We start from the raw sequence: 12,796 nt of genomic DNA, 5'->3' as shown, positions 1-12,796 counted from the left end.
TTCGATAAGGGCTCAACCCTCCCATATCGGCCCGGTGTCAATACGTCGTGATGGCCATGAGAGGACCCGAACTGGGACCCCAAAGCGGGGCTGTATGGGGCAGAATACGATAAGGAACGCTGCGATCATCGGCAGGCATCCCGAGGTAGTCGTGTACTATTAAAGCATAGGTTCACTGCCCCTGGCGTGGGCTAAGATGTACATTCCTCTCGCATTGGTCGCGTACACTGGTCATCTCGAACCGCCAAATATATTACCTTAAGACTACTGCTTCAACCAGACACATCCACAATGGCTGCTCCGCGTCGTCCCCCTCCAGCTTATACAGCTCCTGCTGATTCTGGAGTCCATGCTACCTCAAAGCTGTACCGAAACATCTCGGAAACAGCTTCCGAGTCCTCCAAACGAACTCTAGAGTCATCCTTCACTATTCGTCCATGCTCGGGCCAAGCTTGGGTAGTACCAGCCGGGCACATCTGCCGTCTCACCACGCCGAAGGGTCCTCAAGTGGGTGATCTTAACATATGGAATGCGAATAACCCTCGCGAAAGACTCTGGGCAGCGCGCACTCGTCAGATCCACGCCTCCCATGTCTCGGTTGGTGACCGCCTGTGGTCGAACCTGCCATACTTGCGCCCTCTAATTACCATTACAGGTGATTCGCTAGCAGGTGGGCAACTTCACGAAGTTTTGGATGAGGATGGCAAGCGAAAAGAAGGAAAGGGCTTCGGCACAACGCAGTTCGGAGGGCGCGTGCACGACCTTCTTGGTACCCGTTGTGATCCTTATGTGAATCTGGTCATGGGTGGGGAAAGCTTCGACTTCCACTGCCACTCTAACCTGACCCGTGCTGTTGCTCCGTATGGTCTGACAGAGCTTGACGTGCATGACGTGCTCAATGTCTTCCAGGTGACGGGACTCGATGAGGAAGGAAAGTACTTTATGGAGACTTCTCCTGCAAAGCCGGGAGAGTACTTTGAGTTCTTCGCTGAAGTTGATGTACTCTGCGCACTGTCGGCATGTCCTGGAGGTGAGTTTTATCTGGCAATCATGAAGATTAGATACTGATACTTGGTCGTAGGTGATCTGTCAAACTGGGGCTGGGAGGAGAAGGCAGACATGGGGGCTACCACACGTCCACTGGGCGTTGAACTGTATAAGTTGGCGGATTCCAAGGTGCTTGAGGGCTGGAAGGAGCCTGTAAGCCCCAAGTATGCTGGTATGCACGGTATGAAGATGCCACAGAGGGAGGATGACGGATCTGGTTATGTTGGGCTATAGGTGTCGTGGAGGATATATAGTATGATGTATGATATACCCTGACGACCAGAGTGTTCGTATAGTACCATGTCGAACCGAATGGCTATTCAAAGCAATTCATATAAATAGCACCAACTTCCGGCAATACCGAGGTCTACAAGTCGGTCGAGGTATCCTACTCAGAATGGTTTACCAGTATCTTGCTTTCAAGACGGGATTTTTGTTGGCGTAGGCCTTCAACGCAATAACTACAGATAAATTTAGAACGTTGTATCGGGTCTATCTGGAGAGCAGATAAAGATATGCGTCCCAACATATGTAGTAGTAGTAGTATAAAGGTTCCGTGGCGGATCTGCTTTTTGTCAGATACAAGTACAGTAACAGCTATCACAGGTTCCAAAATGGACGACAGGGATGTGTACTAAGGGGTCCCCTCTTTATGAATAAATCTTCATCCAAGTGAACGATACATTATATTAGGCAGGATGCTGGTTCTATGGAGACGCTCGCATTCCTTGAAGAAACTTTCCATTACTTTTTACTTCAATAGCAAGAGATGAGATGACAAATCTATCTAGGAGCTACACGCACATTAACCTTAACCTGAATCTCCTTAGAATATCTATGACAGGAAATGATTACTTGGATCCATGCGTTGATTAGAGGCGACCTCAGGAAGTGGGATTAAACAGCGACGATCATGTGAGCTAATGTCACCACCTCCGTAAAACACCAGATTTGGTCTGTAGTTCCGCATCATATCTTTTATTTTATCTTTTTTTGACATCCCAGAATCAGCGAGTCGGAGCGAATGATCAGCGCCATGTGGTGCGGGATGCATTGAATGTGCCGTGAATGCAACAAGAAACTATTGGTGCTAACAAATGCCGCACTCTCTGGGCCGAACTCAAGAGGTTGGACCAGAAAAATCCCTCTCAAGGTGCTTAAAGCTTTTATCTATAGCTATCTGTGCATTATCTAAAATATTCTTGGGATATCATCCAATCCTTATTTTCATCGAGATAAGGACATAGCCAGATGGCGTTCGATGGCTCGTATACGATGGCTGCGATGTGTGTACAAGCGTGGGAAGAGCACGCGGGATAAGGATTTGTTCAGAAGCTGACGCTTATCTACGATTCTTGCCGCCTGAACCATGAATATAAGTACTACAATGTTCAGTGGCTTCTGTAAAGGTGAATCGCACATAGTTCTGCGTCATCCCATGCCTCTTTAACTGACGTGACCCGACCTTTAAGCTAGCTAGCTGCCAGTACTCTTACGAGTCTGTCTTTGCCTCGCATCAGAATGGACCCTGACCCAGAGGGCTTGAAGGAGCTGCCATCGCTGGCGACGGTGAAAGAAAAATCTCAACAGACTCAAGACTCTATCTACAATATTCGCCCATGGAATAACAATCATCTTGATCGAGCCATTAGTACTGTGAGTACTATTGGCGAGGATGATGACCCAGGCTTGCGCCGACCAACAGACTTCAAGCAAAGACAGGTACTGTCTGACAGGATTCCGGTGTTCAGAAGCACGCAGGCTAAAAGCAGCAGGATTTCTCCGGCAAAATGCTTCTTTGGCTCGCATACCAGTCAATCGGTGTCATATACGGAGATATTGGAACCAGCCCGCTCTACGTCTTTTCGTCTACGTTCACCGAGGCACCGTCTCGCCAAGACCTTATTGGAGTGCTCTCCATTATAATCTGGAGTATTACGATTATGGTGACCATAAAATACATCTTCATTATCCTTCACGCGGATAACGATGGAGAGGGAGGTACATTCAGCACATATTCTCTGCTCAGTCGCTATGTAAGACACACCTCTCTCTGTGCCGGATAAAATTGACCAGCTCAGATGAATATCACTCATCGAGATCCTCGAGAGGCATCCCTTGTGCAGATGAAGAGACACCTGTCAATTGATCTCGAGAGCTCCAGCAGATTTGCTAGACACAGCCTGGAAACAAGCAAGTTCGCGAAGCGCCTACTGAAAGTCGTGGGAGTACTGGCCGTTACGATGGTTCTCGCGGATGGCCTGCTCACTCCCGCTCAATCCGTGCTGGGTGCCGTCCAGGGAATTGAAGTTGTTTCTCCAAACATTTCCAAAGGCACTGTCATCGGGGTTACGGATGCTATCTTGGTCATCTTGTTCTTGCTACAGCCACTTGGTATCACGCGGGTTACGTTCGCCTTTGCCCCAATAGTTATCATTTGGCTTGGATTCAACGCTGCGTTTGGAATCTATAACCTTGCTAAATATGATGCCGGGGTCTTTGTCGCCTTCAACCCCGGTTATGCATTCACCTTTCTGATCCGACACGGAGAATCAGGATGGAGAATGCTCAGTGGTACTTTGCTTGCCTTTACCGGAGTCGAAGCCCTTTTTGCCGACCTTGGTGCTTTTAGTCGTCGGGCGATCCAGATCAGTTGGTTATGCTATACATTTCCCTGCCTACTTCTAGCATATATCGGGCAGGCTGCATACATCAGTGTGCATCCAGAAGCATACTCAAATCCGTTCTACAAGGCAGCTCCCCCAGGCACCATCTATCCTGCGCTTGTAATTGCCATTCTAGCAGCTATAGTTGCATCGCAAGCAATTATCACTGCTACCTTTCAGGTATGAATATCGCTTTCAAGGTATGACCAGTCTAACTCCGTTTAGCTCCTAGCGCAAGTGATGAAGCTCTCATACCTCCCACAATTCAAAGTGGTTCATACATCCGATATATTCCATGGACAGCTTTACATACCGCTTGCGAACTGGCTATTGATGATCGGGACGATACTTGTGGCGTCTATCTATAACAACGTATGTCAATCGATTGTATGCTCATTGGGGTGGGCTAATGAAGAGCAGACTACATCTCTTGGAAACGCATACGGAGTGTGTGTCATCTTCGTCACCTTCTTCGACACATGCATGGTTGCAATGGTAGCAATGTTTGTGTGGCGCAAGAGTCCTTACCTTGTCTTCCTGCCCTGGCTTACAATTGCTTGCTTCGACGGGGCATACCTATCTTCGGCACTAACAAAAGTCCCCACTGGCGCATGGTTCACTCTCGCCGTAGCCACCATTCTCGCCCTGCTCTTTCTCCTCTGGCGATTTGGAAAGGAGCAGCAATGGTTTGCTGAAGCGGAAGATCGCTTTCCCACATCGCACTTTGTGACAAAAAATCAAGATGGTAGCATTCGCCTTACAGATCGGTTTGACGGTGCACCTCTGAGCACCACTCAGGGTGTGGGCATATTCTTTGACAAAGCTGGAGAGACCACGCCCATCGTCTTTAGCCAGTTCATCCTGAAGCTCACGACAATGTTTGAGACGATTATCTTCTTTCATCTACGACCTCTCGAAACTCCATCCGTCCCTATCGATGATCGCTACACTGTTTCGAAACTTGCAATTCCAAATTGTTACCGTCTGGTTGTCCGCTACGGCTACAATGACGAGATCATTTCCCCGGACCTCGCTAGCACCATCACTGATCAGGTACGCAAGTACTTGATCGAGCATAGACATACCACTGCTCCGACGGAAGCCAGCACGAGCATAAGTCAGCTGAGCCGGGATATAGGTCAAGATTCGACGAGTGCTGAAGAGTCCCGGACGATCACTAGCCGAGGGAAGCCGGTCGATCCGGTGGCACTGCTGGAGAAAGCTTGTGCACATAACGTGCTGTACATCACTGGCAAGGAGCAGATGAGAGTCAAAAGGGATACGAATATTTTTAGGCGATTTGTGCTGGAGATCTTCCTATGGATTCGGGACAATACCCGAGCGAAGATTGCTTCGTTGGGGCTGGGAGCCGAGAAGGTGATTGAGGTGGGGTTTTTGAAGGATATATGACCACATAGTCTGTAGTGAGATAACACCATATCGTATGATTTTATCGATATCTCATCTATACTATTATGATCCACCCAGATATTTCTTTAGATCTTCATCCACGTCATTCATGAGCTGTTGATAGTATACAGCACGTGACTGCCCCTCGCGGGATAACGTCATCGGGTGCGTCATTGCCGCAGGGAATCACAGGATGGAACAATGCAATTCAATACGAACCCGGAAATGCCAGTTGCATTAGTTTATCCATAGTTAATGGAAAAAGTAAGACTTTGAGGGGTAGTTGTGTAACATCACCAGTGTACACACAATATGTAGAGCTCTTTATACCGGGCACCTAAATTCTGTGCCCCTCAATATCACAGGTTTATGTCTACTTGTTGGCTGGATATGACAGTTCTTCATAAAAATAACATCATAATTCATACATTCAATATAACAAATGAGACCATAGAAGTAATCTAAGCTCTCGCAAAGTAGTCATACGGCCGGACCAGTTCCGTTCTGATAACCTTTGTCTACTGGATCGAGACTTCGCTGTCTTTCTCGACGTGGATGTGGTCGGAGGACTGGAGGGTGGAGACTTGTTCATCGTCGTATTGGACACTATATGATCAAGAATTAGTTGTGACATGCAAAAGATAGTAAGCTTGACAGTGGTGGGGGAAGATGTTCGTACACGAATCCCTTGACCAGAGCAAATTCCTTCACGATCTTGCCTCCGTTATCAGTGGCAGTCTTCTTGGCCCTACGCACAAGTGTTAGAGCCAGGCTTTTTTATGAGTAAACTGTGGTATATCTCACTTCTCAAGCTCCTCAGGGGGAGACTCCTTCTTGAGGCTGACCTGTAAATAATGAAATTCGTTAGCATTCAGCCAGGGACGGGGGTGGGACAGGATAACAAACGAACCATGTACTGGTGAGGCATGTTGGCGGTATAATTTTTTGTTTTGGAGAAGAGAGAAGTAGTTCTTGAGTGAGAAAGTAATCCGAAAACCCTTGACCTGAAAATGTTGATGAAAGATGTAAGATGAGTTGCCCGATGTGGGACAGGGGAGGGTTTATTTATACTCGGCGGCTAGTAGTAAGAAGTAGTAAGAGTGAGTTAGGCACCTGCGGGGGTCGATCTCACGCCCTGATAAGGGGACCGAGGGGTCGGACTAGGGACCAACTAGTAGTGCACACCACTTTGGGTGCAGTGCAGGATCGATGATGTCTATGCAGACAGGGGTTAACAGAGTACAGTTAATGTGGCTGGAGAGTGCATGCAGATAGCTTCGTCGCATCACAAATGGCTACATTTCATATTCTTGGCAAATATTGATGGATGGGTGAGTCAACTGGCGAGTTCTGCGGCAGCACGTGAGACGGATCCCCCACGGAGTCCGGCTTGTGAGGTCATCGACTGCTGTGTCTTGCAAGTCGCTATGGCCAACTTTGACGATGGCGGTAAGACGAGCCCTGCAGACTGCGTCTCGGGGTGCTAGCCTTCGATATCATTGTTTCTCAACCTTTCCAGCAAGGTCCTTTTCTTCGTCACCTCCCGTACAGACGACTACATCCCCACGGCACGCGTTTGCTTACGGCGCCAATGATGAAGTTGCCCGTCTCGCCGCCAGTCGTCGCCGACCATTGACTCTAGCAGATCTGCTCAAGTATGCAGCATGCGCTCTACACTCCTCGATACAGGGATAATTGCTAATTTGAATAGACATGGGCGTCCGCCCCTGTGCAAAGATGCCCTCCTGGCCTCGGCCAACTTCACGCTCTCCCTTCTTCCGGCCCGCCTAGCGTCTCGTATCGAGGCTCTCCGCAACCTCCCTTTCATCGTTGTATCGAATCCGCATGTCTCCAAGATCTATAACAACTACCTACACTCGCTCTCTACTCTCCTGCCATATCAGCAACGCCAGGTCACGACGCTAGAGGAGGAGAACCAATTCGCTGAAGTACTTGCCGATCTCGTGCATACGCATACGAACACCATTCCCATTCTTGCCCGCGGCTTTCTCGAATGTCGCCGATACATCGATCCCACTGAGGTAACTCGGTTCCTGGACACGCACCTGCGCGCCAGAATCGGCACGCGGCTCATAGCAGAACAACACTTGGCGCTGCACTTTGCCTCGCAGCCGGTCCGCGACGATCCATCTGAACAACAAGAGAGACCGAAGGATGCTGCACCATCAAATTACATCGGAGTCATTGATACCGCACTGCAACCCGCCCGCATAGTCAAGTCATGCGAGGACTTTGTGGGCGAGATCTGCGAGCTGAAGTATGGGGTCCGTCCGCGGTTGAACATCGGTGGACAGCCGGACGCTTCTTTCGCACATGTGCCGGTCCACGTGGAGTATATTCTTACCGAGTTGCTGAAAAATGCTTTCCGGGCGGTTATTGAGTCCGGGAATGGGAATGAGCCCATTGAGGTGACCATTGCGGCGGCACCTGATGTTCCTGCCAGTCCGGTACATGACCCGAAGGCGAAGGAGAAGTGGAGTCATTCCGATTCGGATACTGGATTTCACATGGACACCGTGGTGGGAACGGCGGATGCGAACGAGTCAATCAAGTGTTGGTCGCCGTCGCAGCAGAGCATCACGATCCGCATCCGAGACCGGGGTGGAGGTATCCCTCCGGAGGTGCTGCCGAACATCTGGTCCTACAGCTTCACTACCTTCTCTGACTATGGTATGAACGGGTCGGAGAATGGCAGTATGGACGCGCTAAACACGATATCCGGCAGCGGGGGTCATTTGAGCAGCATTGCCGGACTGGGGTATGGACTGCCGCTGAGCCGGGCATATGCAGAGTATTTTGGAGGGAGCATCGCGGTGCAGAGCTTATGGGGATGGGGAACGGATGTATACTTGACGCTCCAGGGAGTAGCCATGCCATCTTGTGTACCGCAACATTGATATAACACTAATCTAACGAGGGCCGGAACCAATCTAATACCACTTACTATCTTTCATTCCCCATGCCAAAATCTCATCTACTGCTCATAGATGTGTCTCTGACCTCGCCAGCAGATCCACCAACTCACAAACCCTAGCATCATCCCTCCCCACCACCTCCAAAATCCTCTGAATTTCCTCCTCCGTAAACATCAACCGCATATTCCTCACAAACTTCCTCCTAACCTCCTCCCCCGTCCTCGGATTCCTCACATGCCCAACCGGAAACTCCACCAACACCTCCTCCAACACCCGCCCATCCTTCAACCTCACCACCACCCCAGCAGCAATACTCCTCTTCCCAACATCCAAATAATCCCTCGTCAGCTCCTCATCCTCCTTCACCACAATCCTCCCCCTCAACTCCTCCACCCTCTCATCCCCCACCCAGCCCCCCTCATCCTCATAATCCTCCACCTCAATCGCCCTCCCCTTGACCATCGCAACCGCAACAACCCACTCCAAACAATGATCCCTCTCCGCCGCACACTTCAATTCCTCCCTCCCCGGCCTAGAAATAATATACTTCGCCGCCCAAGGTACCCTCACCAGCACCTCCTCCACATTCTCCCACACCACCCCCGGCTCTTTCTCCATCTGTCCCAAAACCGCCTCCACAGCCGCACACCCATGTCCCTCCACCGGCATAATCTTATACATCACCCCTTCCACCCCCCTCCCTTCCATTTCCCCAAGCTTACCTACAAACTCAAACTCCCTCCCCCCAAACCTTCCATCCCTGAACCCGCCCCCCTTATGCCTCAATACACTCCCCACACCCCTCATCGCCTCCTCACTCCCCTCCCTATCCGCCCTGAACACCAACGCAACCGCCCTCGCCGCCGCATCAGCAGCCGCCCATCCCTTGCGAGGCACAGTGCACGGATGCGTTCGATACAAGCGACTCGGGCCCGCATCCATCCACACATGGGATAGAATACTCTGTGTTTTAGACGCAGAATGACCCATCATCCACGAGCAGACAGCCGCCGAGGCCAACTCGACAAGAATAACGTGGTCGAGGTTGTGTGCGTGGAAGGCGTTGAGCGCTTGGTAGTGTGTTTGGATCTCGTAGGATTTGGTTATTGCCGAGAGCAGGGTGGAGATTGTTGTTGGATTCGCTTTGATATTGACATATCTGGGGTGGCGGCTTAAATAGTCGGATGTCGCGAGGAGGGCGGCGATGTTATCTGTTCATTTAGTTTATACCGTAGTATTCAAGGAATTGGTGGTGAGGAATGAAGAGGTTAGGGAAGTTACCTAACCTACCAGAAGGATGTCCCCATTCCATCCCCCAGCTTGCATCGTTGTGGTCCAGGTATCGGATTAGGACCCCTAGGTCGAAGGTACCCTTTACTGGGTCTATGGTGTGAGAGGTACCCGGGACGGGGAATCCGTGGGGGACGGTGGTGCCGGGGATGATGGGGCCGAGGAGGGCTCGTGCGGAGGGGGACTTTGAGGCGGTTTCGATGGCGCAGGAGAGGGCGTCGAGGAGGGCGGTTCGGGCTGCCGTGTGGTGGGTGGTGGTGGTGGTGGTGGTGGTGTTGGTTGGAGAGTGGGTGTAGGTTGTTATGTCGCGGAGGGGGAGGTCGTATATTGGTTCTTGCGGTGGTTTAGGTTCATTCATTTTGGATGGTGGGTACATGTTGAATCACTAAGTTACTGAGGGATGGGGATGAGTTAGTGTGCTGGGGAAGGTATAGTATATATCCTACTGTATGACTATCCAAACGTGCTAACACTATGCTAAAGTCGTACATGTCCAACATATCGCTAGTAGAAAATAGTCAAACCGAAATCATCCAAAGGGCCAAGCAAGTGTGCTACTATACTAAAAACCACCCGCTCCTCTGACTCTCTGCACCGCTCCTACTGCTCCCCGTGCCCAGCTAAAGTGTCCCGGGTCAACGCCAATCGATCCCACAGGGAGATCATTGGTCATTGGATCATGCCAGCAGCCGTCTTCTGGGCTGACGCCGCCGTAGTACGCCGTGTTCTGGTTCCGGTCGATGGCTTCACGCCAGGCGCGGCAGACGAATGGCGAATCCAGCAGAAGGTTTACCTCCTGGCTGTGGTAGAAGGATTGGGTGTCGAGGTTTCCATTACCTGCGTAGTTGTCAGAGTTCACATCACTTTAGGATCTAATATCGTGTTATAGAGTTGGGGATAGGATACCTTGAATAGCAACCTTCTCATCCACAATCATTAACTTAATATGACAACTCCTCCGCTTAAACTTATTATGAATCGGCCGGACTTGATCCTTCGCCACATAGTTAAAAATCCGCAGACGGAATCGCTGCTCGTCCGTATCCAGCGCCTTGTACATTCGGTGCGCAACCATCTCGTTCGTCCCGTTCTGGAATGGCAGTAATTCGCCGGCGTCGTTGTACCCCAGACACAAGTAGCATGTGACGGTGACGTCGCGGGTCTTGACGGCCTCAATCAGAGCCTGGACGATGGGCTCGGCGTTCATGTTGGGGGTTTGAATGAAGATAGATTCTTGCGCGTTGTTGATTGCTGCGAGAAAGCTGCTGTTTTGTGGCGTGTGGATGCTGCTGTGGTTAGGGGCGCCCCAGGGTTCCCGGTTGATGACGGCCATGGGGAAGGGATCGTGTGGTGGGAGGACGATGTAGGGCTGCATGATGAGTTCTTGGTCGCTTTCGGGGGCGTCGGCCGACATGTCAGATTGAATTGTGGTATCTATTTCATTAGAGATCAGTTTCTGGCCCTGCATGGATCTGTAGCGCTAGTGGTTGCGATGCATGCATACTTAAGCGACGAGTCACAGCTTGCGTTCTGGTCTCTCCCTCCCGTGGTAACAGCAAACCGTTCATGCGCTGGGCCTCAGCCCGAATATCCGGGTCATAGTGATGTTCGTCGACAGTAAGTTCTGGGAGAGGCCCCGGGTCTGGAGCATCATAGTCTGGCTGCTGCGAGGCGTGACAAGGAATAGGAGCCCCCGTGGCGGGCGAGTCCAGCATGGGCAGTGAGGGTTCGAGAGAACGACCCCACGAAATCAACGCCGTATCATACAACCCATCCACAATGGGTCCCTCGACATGAATCATCATCTCCAGGTTGTCGTTATCCTGCACATTACTGCTCTGCAGCAGTCCAATTCGCCGATCAATTACCATGAACTTGGCGTGAAAGGTTCCGAAGATAGGTCGGTGGTAATTGACAACCTGCAGATCGATGTTGGGGATCTCATGAGCCGCAGGAAGCTGCACCTTTTCGCTGGTATATTTCTTCTCTGGCACTGGGAGGTGGTTCTCGAACAGCTGCTGCGGATCCCCGCGATCATAGACCATCTTGACAATTACTTTCGTTCCACGTTCGCCGGCTCGTCGGGATAGCTCTCGGAACGCATTGGTTACCAATGTGGAAGCATCTGAGTGAATCCAGAAATTCGTCGCCAGGAACACTTCCTTCTCAGCTCGTACAATGCAATTGGCCATGTGGCGACAGAGATCAGGCAAGGGGGCGATAATAGTCAGAGGGACTACGCCGTGGCTGCCCATCAGTGGCGGGGAGACTACCCCGGACATGGGATTCTTTTCTAATGCGCAAAGCGCATCGTGGTAGATCTGATTCCTGTCAGGTATGTCTCTCCAAGGAAGAACGTGATAGTATTGGCTGGTTAATTACCTTCAAGAAAAGGTCGCTGGGTTGAGTGCTGCCCCAGTTTCCACACTGCAGAACCTTTCGCAGTTCATGATCGTCCTGGTCGACCGACTCGTTCGAGTCCGATTTGTGTGACTTTGACTTCCGATCATGATACAACTTCTGGAATAGCTTAGTGGGCGATTGCGATGGATCCTGCAAAAGCTCTGAAGTGACGGTCTTCTCGTCATGACAGAGCTCATACACAGTGTCGGAGAGCATGGTGGTTCGCACTTGATTGGCACTTTTGGGCTGACGAAGAAACCAGAAAATAAACGAAGCCAAACTTAGAGAATACACGGCGCTGACGAGTTTAAAAAGGGGTATCCAAGTGGATTCGCTGGCGGGACCCCAGGCGACTGGCGCGACCATGGCTATTAATATTAATAGTAATATGAAAGGATGGCTGCCTGTCTACGAGATGACGTATTCGGGGGGCTATCTACCGGTCAGCATTCAGATGCTGGATGGCCATGGGATAATATAACAATTAATTGGGGCCAATGCTGCAAATGATGTGGTGAGCGCATCCCTTGAAAACCGCAAGCAATTGGCGAGGGACGCGGCCACGACGTCATGCGGGCTGACGATAACCAGTGATAATCAATTGAGAAACTGGCCGATGAGCAGTGGAACTGTTCTAGTAAGATTAATCGGTGGATGGATCCACCAACTACCAGCTTGGCTCTGAAACAAGCTCCTGTCGGAGAGAACTGGGCAGAATAGGGCTGATCGAGTACTCGTGATACTGGACATTTTTGAGCCCAATATTGTTGTTGCTGCTGATCGGCTTCCGGTACATAGTGGAAAGATGAGCACCTCCACACTGAATTCCCAGTTCCGCACCATGATTGCACCTTGCAGCTCAAGTATGGGTTCCACCTCCTCGTGCCAACCTTATTGACGAACTACTTACCCCATTGGGTGATTACTCAGTGAAAGCCGTTAACCTCGGTGTTAAACTGCAGTTTCTCCTCACCAGTTCGGACTTGCCCCCGAGCCTGTCCTTTATTAAGCCGGCTTTATCAATCTATCCCCGACTTCTTGTAT

The 12,796-nt window shown here is 50.6% G+C and overlaps 6 protein-coding genes across 6 annotated transcripts; 3 read left to right on the top strand and 3 right to left on the bottom strand.

Annotated features, from left to right (window-relative positions):
• Positions 1–64: 64 nt before the first annotated feature.
• On the top strand, positions 65–1,445 carry BO85DRAFT_447868 (urea carboxylase-associated family protein). Its single transcript, XM_025659801.1, has 2 exons — positions 65–1,030; positions 1,082–1,445. Exons 1-2 carry the CDS (start codon positions 292–294, stop codon positions 1,279–1,281), a joined length of 939 nt encoding a protein of 312 aa, XP_025517929.1. The 5' UTR covers positions 65–291; the 3' UTR covers positions 1,282–1,445.
• Positions 1,446–2,262: 817 nt separating this feature from the next.
• BO85DRAFT_447867 (potassium transporter 5) lies at positions 2,263–5,172 on the top strand. Its single transcript, XM_025659800.1, has 6 exons — positions 2,263–2,456; positions 2,520–2,769; positions 2,823–3,083; positions 3,129–3,893; positions 3,939–4,085; positions 4,134–5,172. Exons 2-6 carry the CDS (start codon positions 2,569–2,571, stop codon positions 5,121–5,123), a joined length of 2,364 nt encoding a protein of 787 aa, XP_025517928.1. The 5' UTR covers positions 2,263–2,456; positions 2,520–2,568; the 3' UTR covers positions 5,124–5,172.
• A 469-nt stretch (positions 5,173–5,641) lies between these two features.
• On the bottom strand, positions 5,642–6,137 carry BO85DRAFT_518741 (uncharacterized protein; the record flags this gene model as incomplete). Its single annotated transcript, XM_025664992.1, has 4 exons — positions 6,034–6,137; positions 5,928–5,968; positions 5,803–5,871; positions 5,642–5,729 (listed from the first exon to the last, which is right to left on the bottom strand). The coding sequence occupies exons 1-4, from the start codon at positions 6,049–6,051 to the stop codon at positions 5,642–5,644; spliced, it is 216 nt and encodes a 71-aa protein (XP_025517927.1). The 5' UTR covers positions 6,052–6,137.
• Positions 6,138–6,367: 230 nt separating this feature from the next.
• On the top strand, positions 6,368–8,096 carry BO85DRAFT_467629 (alpha-ketoacid dehydrogenase kinase family protein). The gene is made up of 2 exons (XM_025662200.1): positions 6,368–6,778; positions 6,835–8,096. Exons 1-2 carry the CDS (start codon positions 6,567–6,569, stop codon positions 8,039–8,041), a joined length of 1,419 nt encoding a protein of 472 aa, XP_025517926.1. The 5' UTR covers positions 6,368–6,566; the 3' UTR covers positions 8,042–8,096.
• Positions 7,990–9,725, bottom strand: BO85DRAFT_511115 (putative 2-methylcitrate dehydratase (PrpD); the record flags this gene model as incomplete). Its single annotated transcript, XM_025664572.1, has 2 exons — positions 7,990–9,270; positions 9,350–9,725. 2 exons carry the CDS (start codon positions 9,723–9,725, stop codon positions 8,126–8,128), a joined length of 1,521 nt encoding a protein of 506 aa, XP_025517925.1. The 3' UTR covers positions 7,990–8,125.
• Positions 9,726–9,764: 39 nt separating this feature from the next.
• Positions 9,765–12,237, bottom strand: BO85DRAFT_447864 (IQ calmodulin-binding motif protein). The gene is made up of 4 exons (XM_025659799.1): positions 11,732–12,237; positions 10,854–11,670; positions 10,256–10,783; positions 9,765–10,186 (listed from the first exon to the last, which is right to left on the bottom strand). Exons 1-4 carry the CDS (start codon positions 12,116–12,118, stop codon positions 9,912–9,914), a joined length of 2,007 nt encoding a protein of 668 aa, XP_025517924.1. The 5' UTR covers positions 12,119–12,237; the 3' UTR covers positions 9,765–9,911.
• Between the last annotated feature and the right edge of the window lie 559 nt (positions 12,238–12,796).

This window comes from Aspergillus piperis (assembly GCF_003184755.1).
Source record: "Aspergillus piperis CBS 112811 unplaced genomic scaffold BO85scaffold_5, whole genome shotgun sequence".
Classification (NCBI taxonomy): Eukaryota; Fungi; Ascomycota; class Eurotiomycetes; order Eurotiales; family Aspergillaceae; genus Aspergillus; species Aspergillus piperis.
The sequence above is the reverse complement of the archived record's forward strand: the minus strand, read 5'-3'. Positions and strand labels throughout refer to the sequence as shown.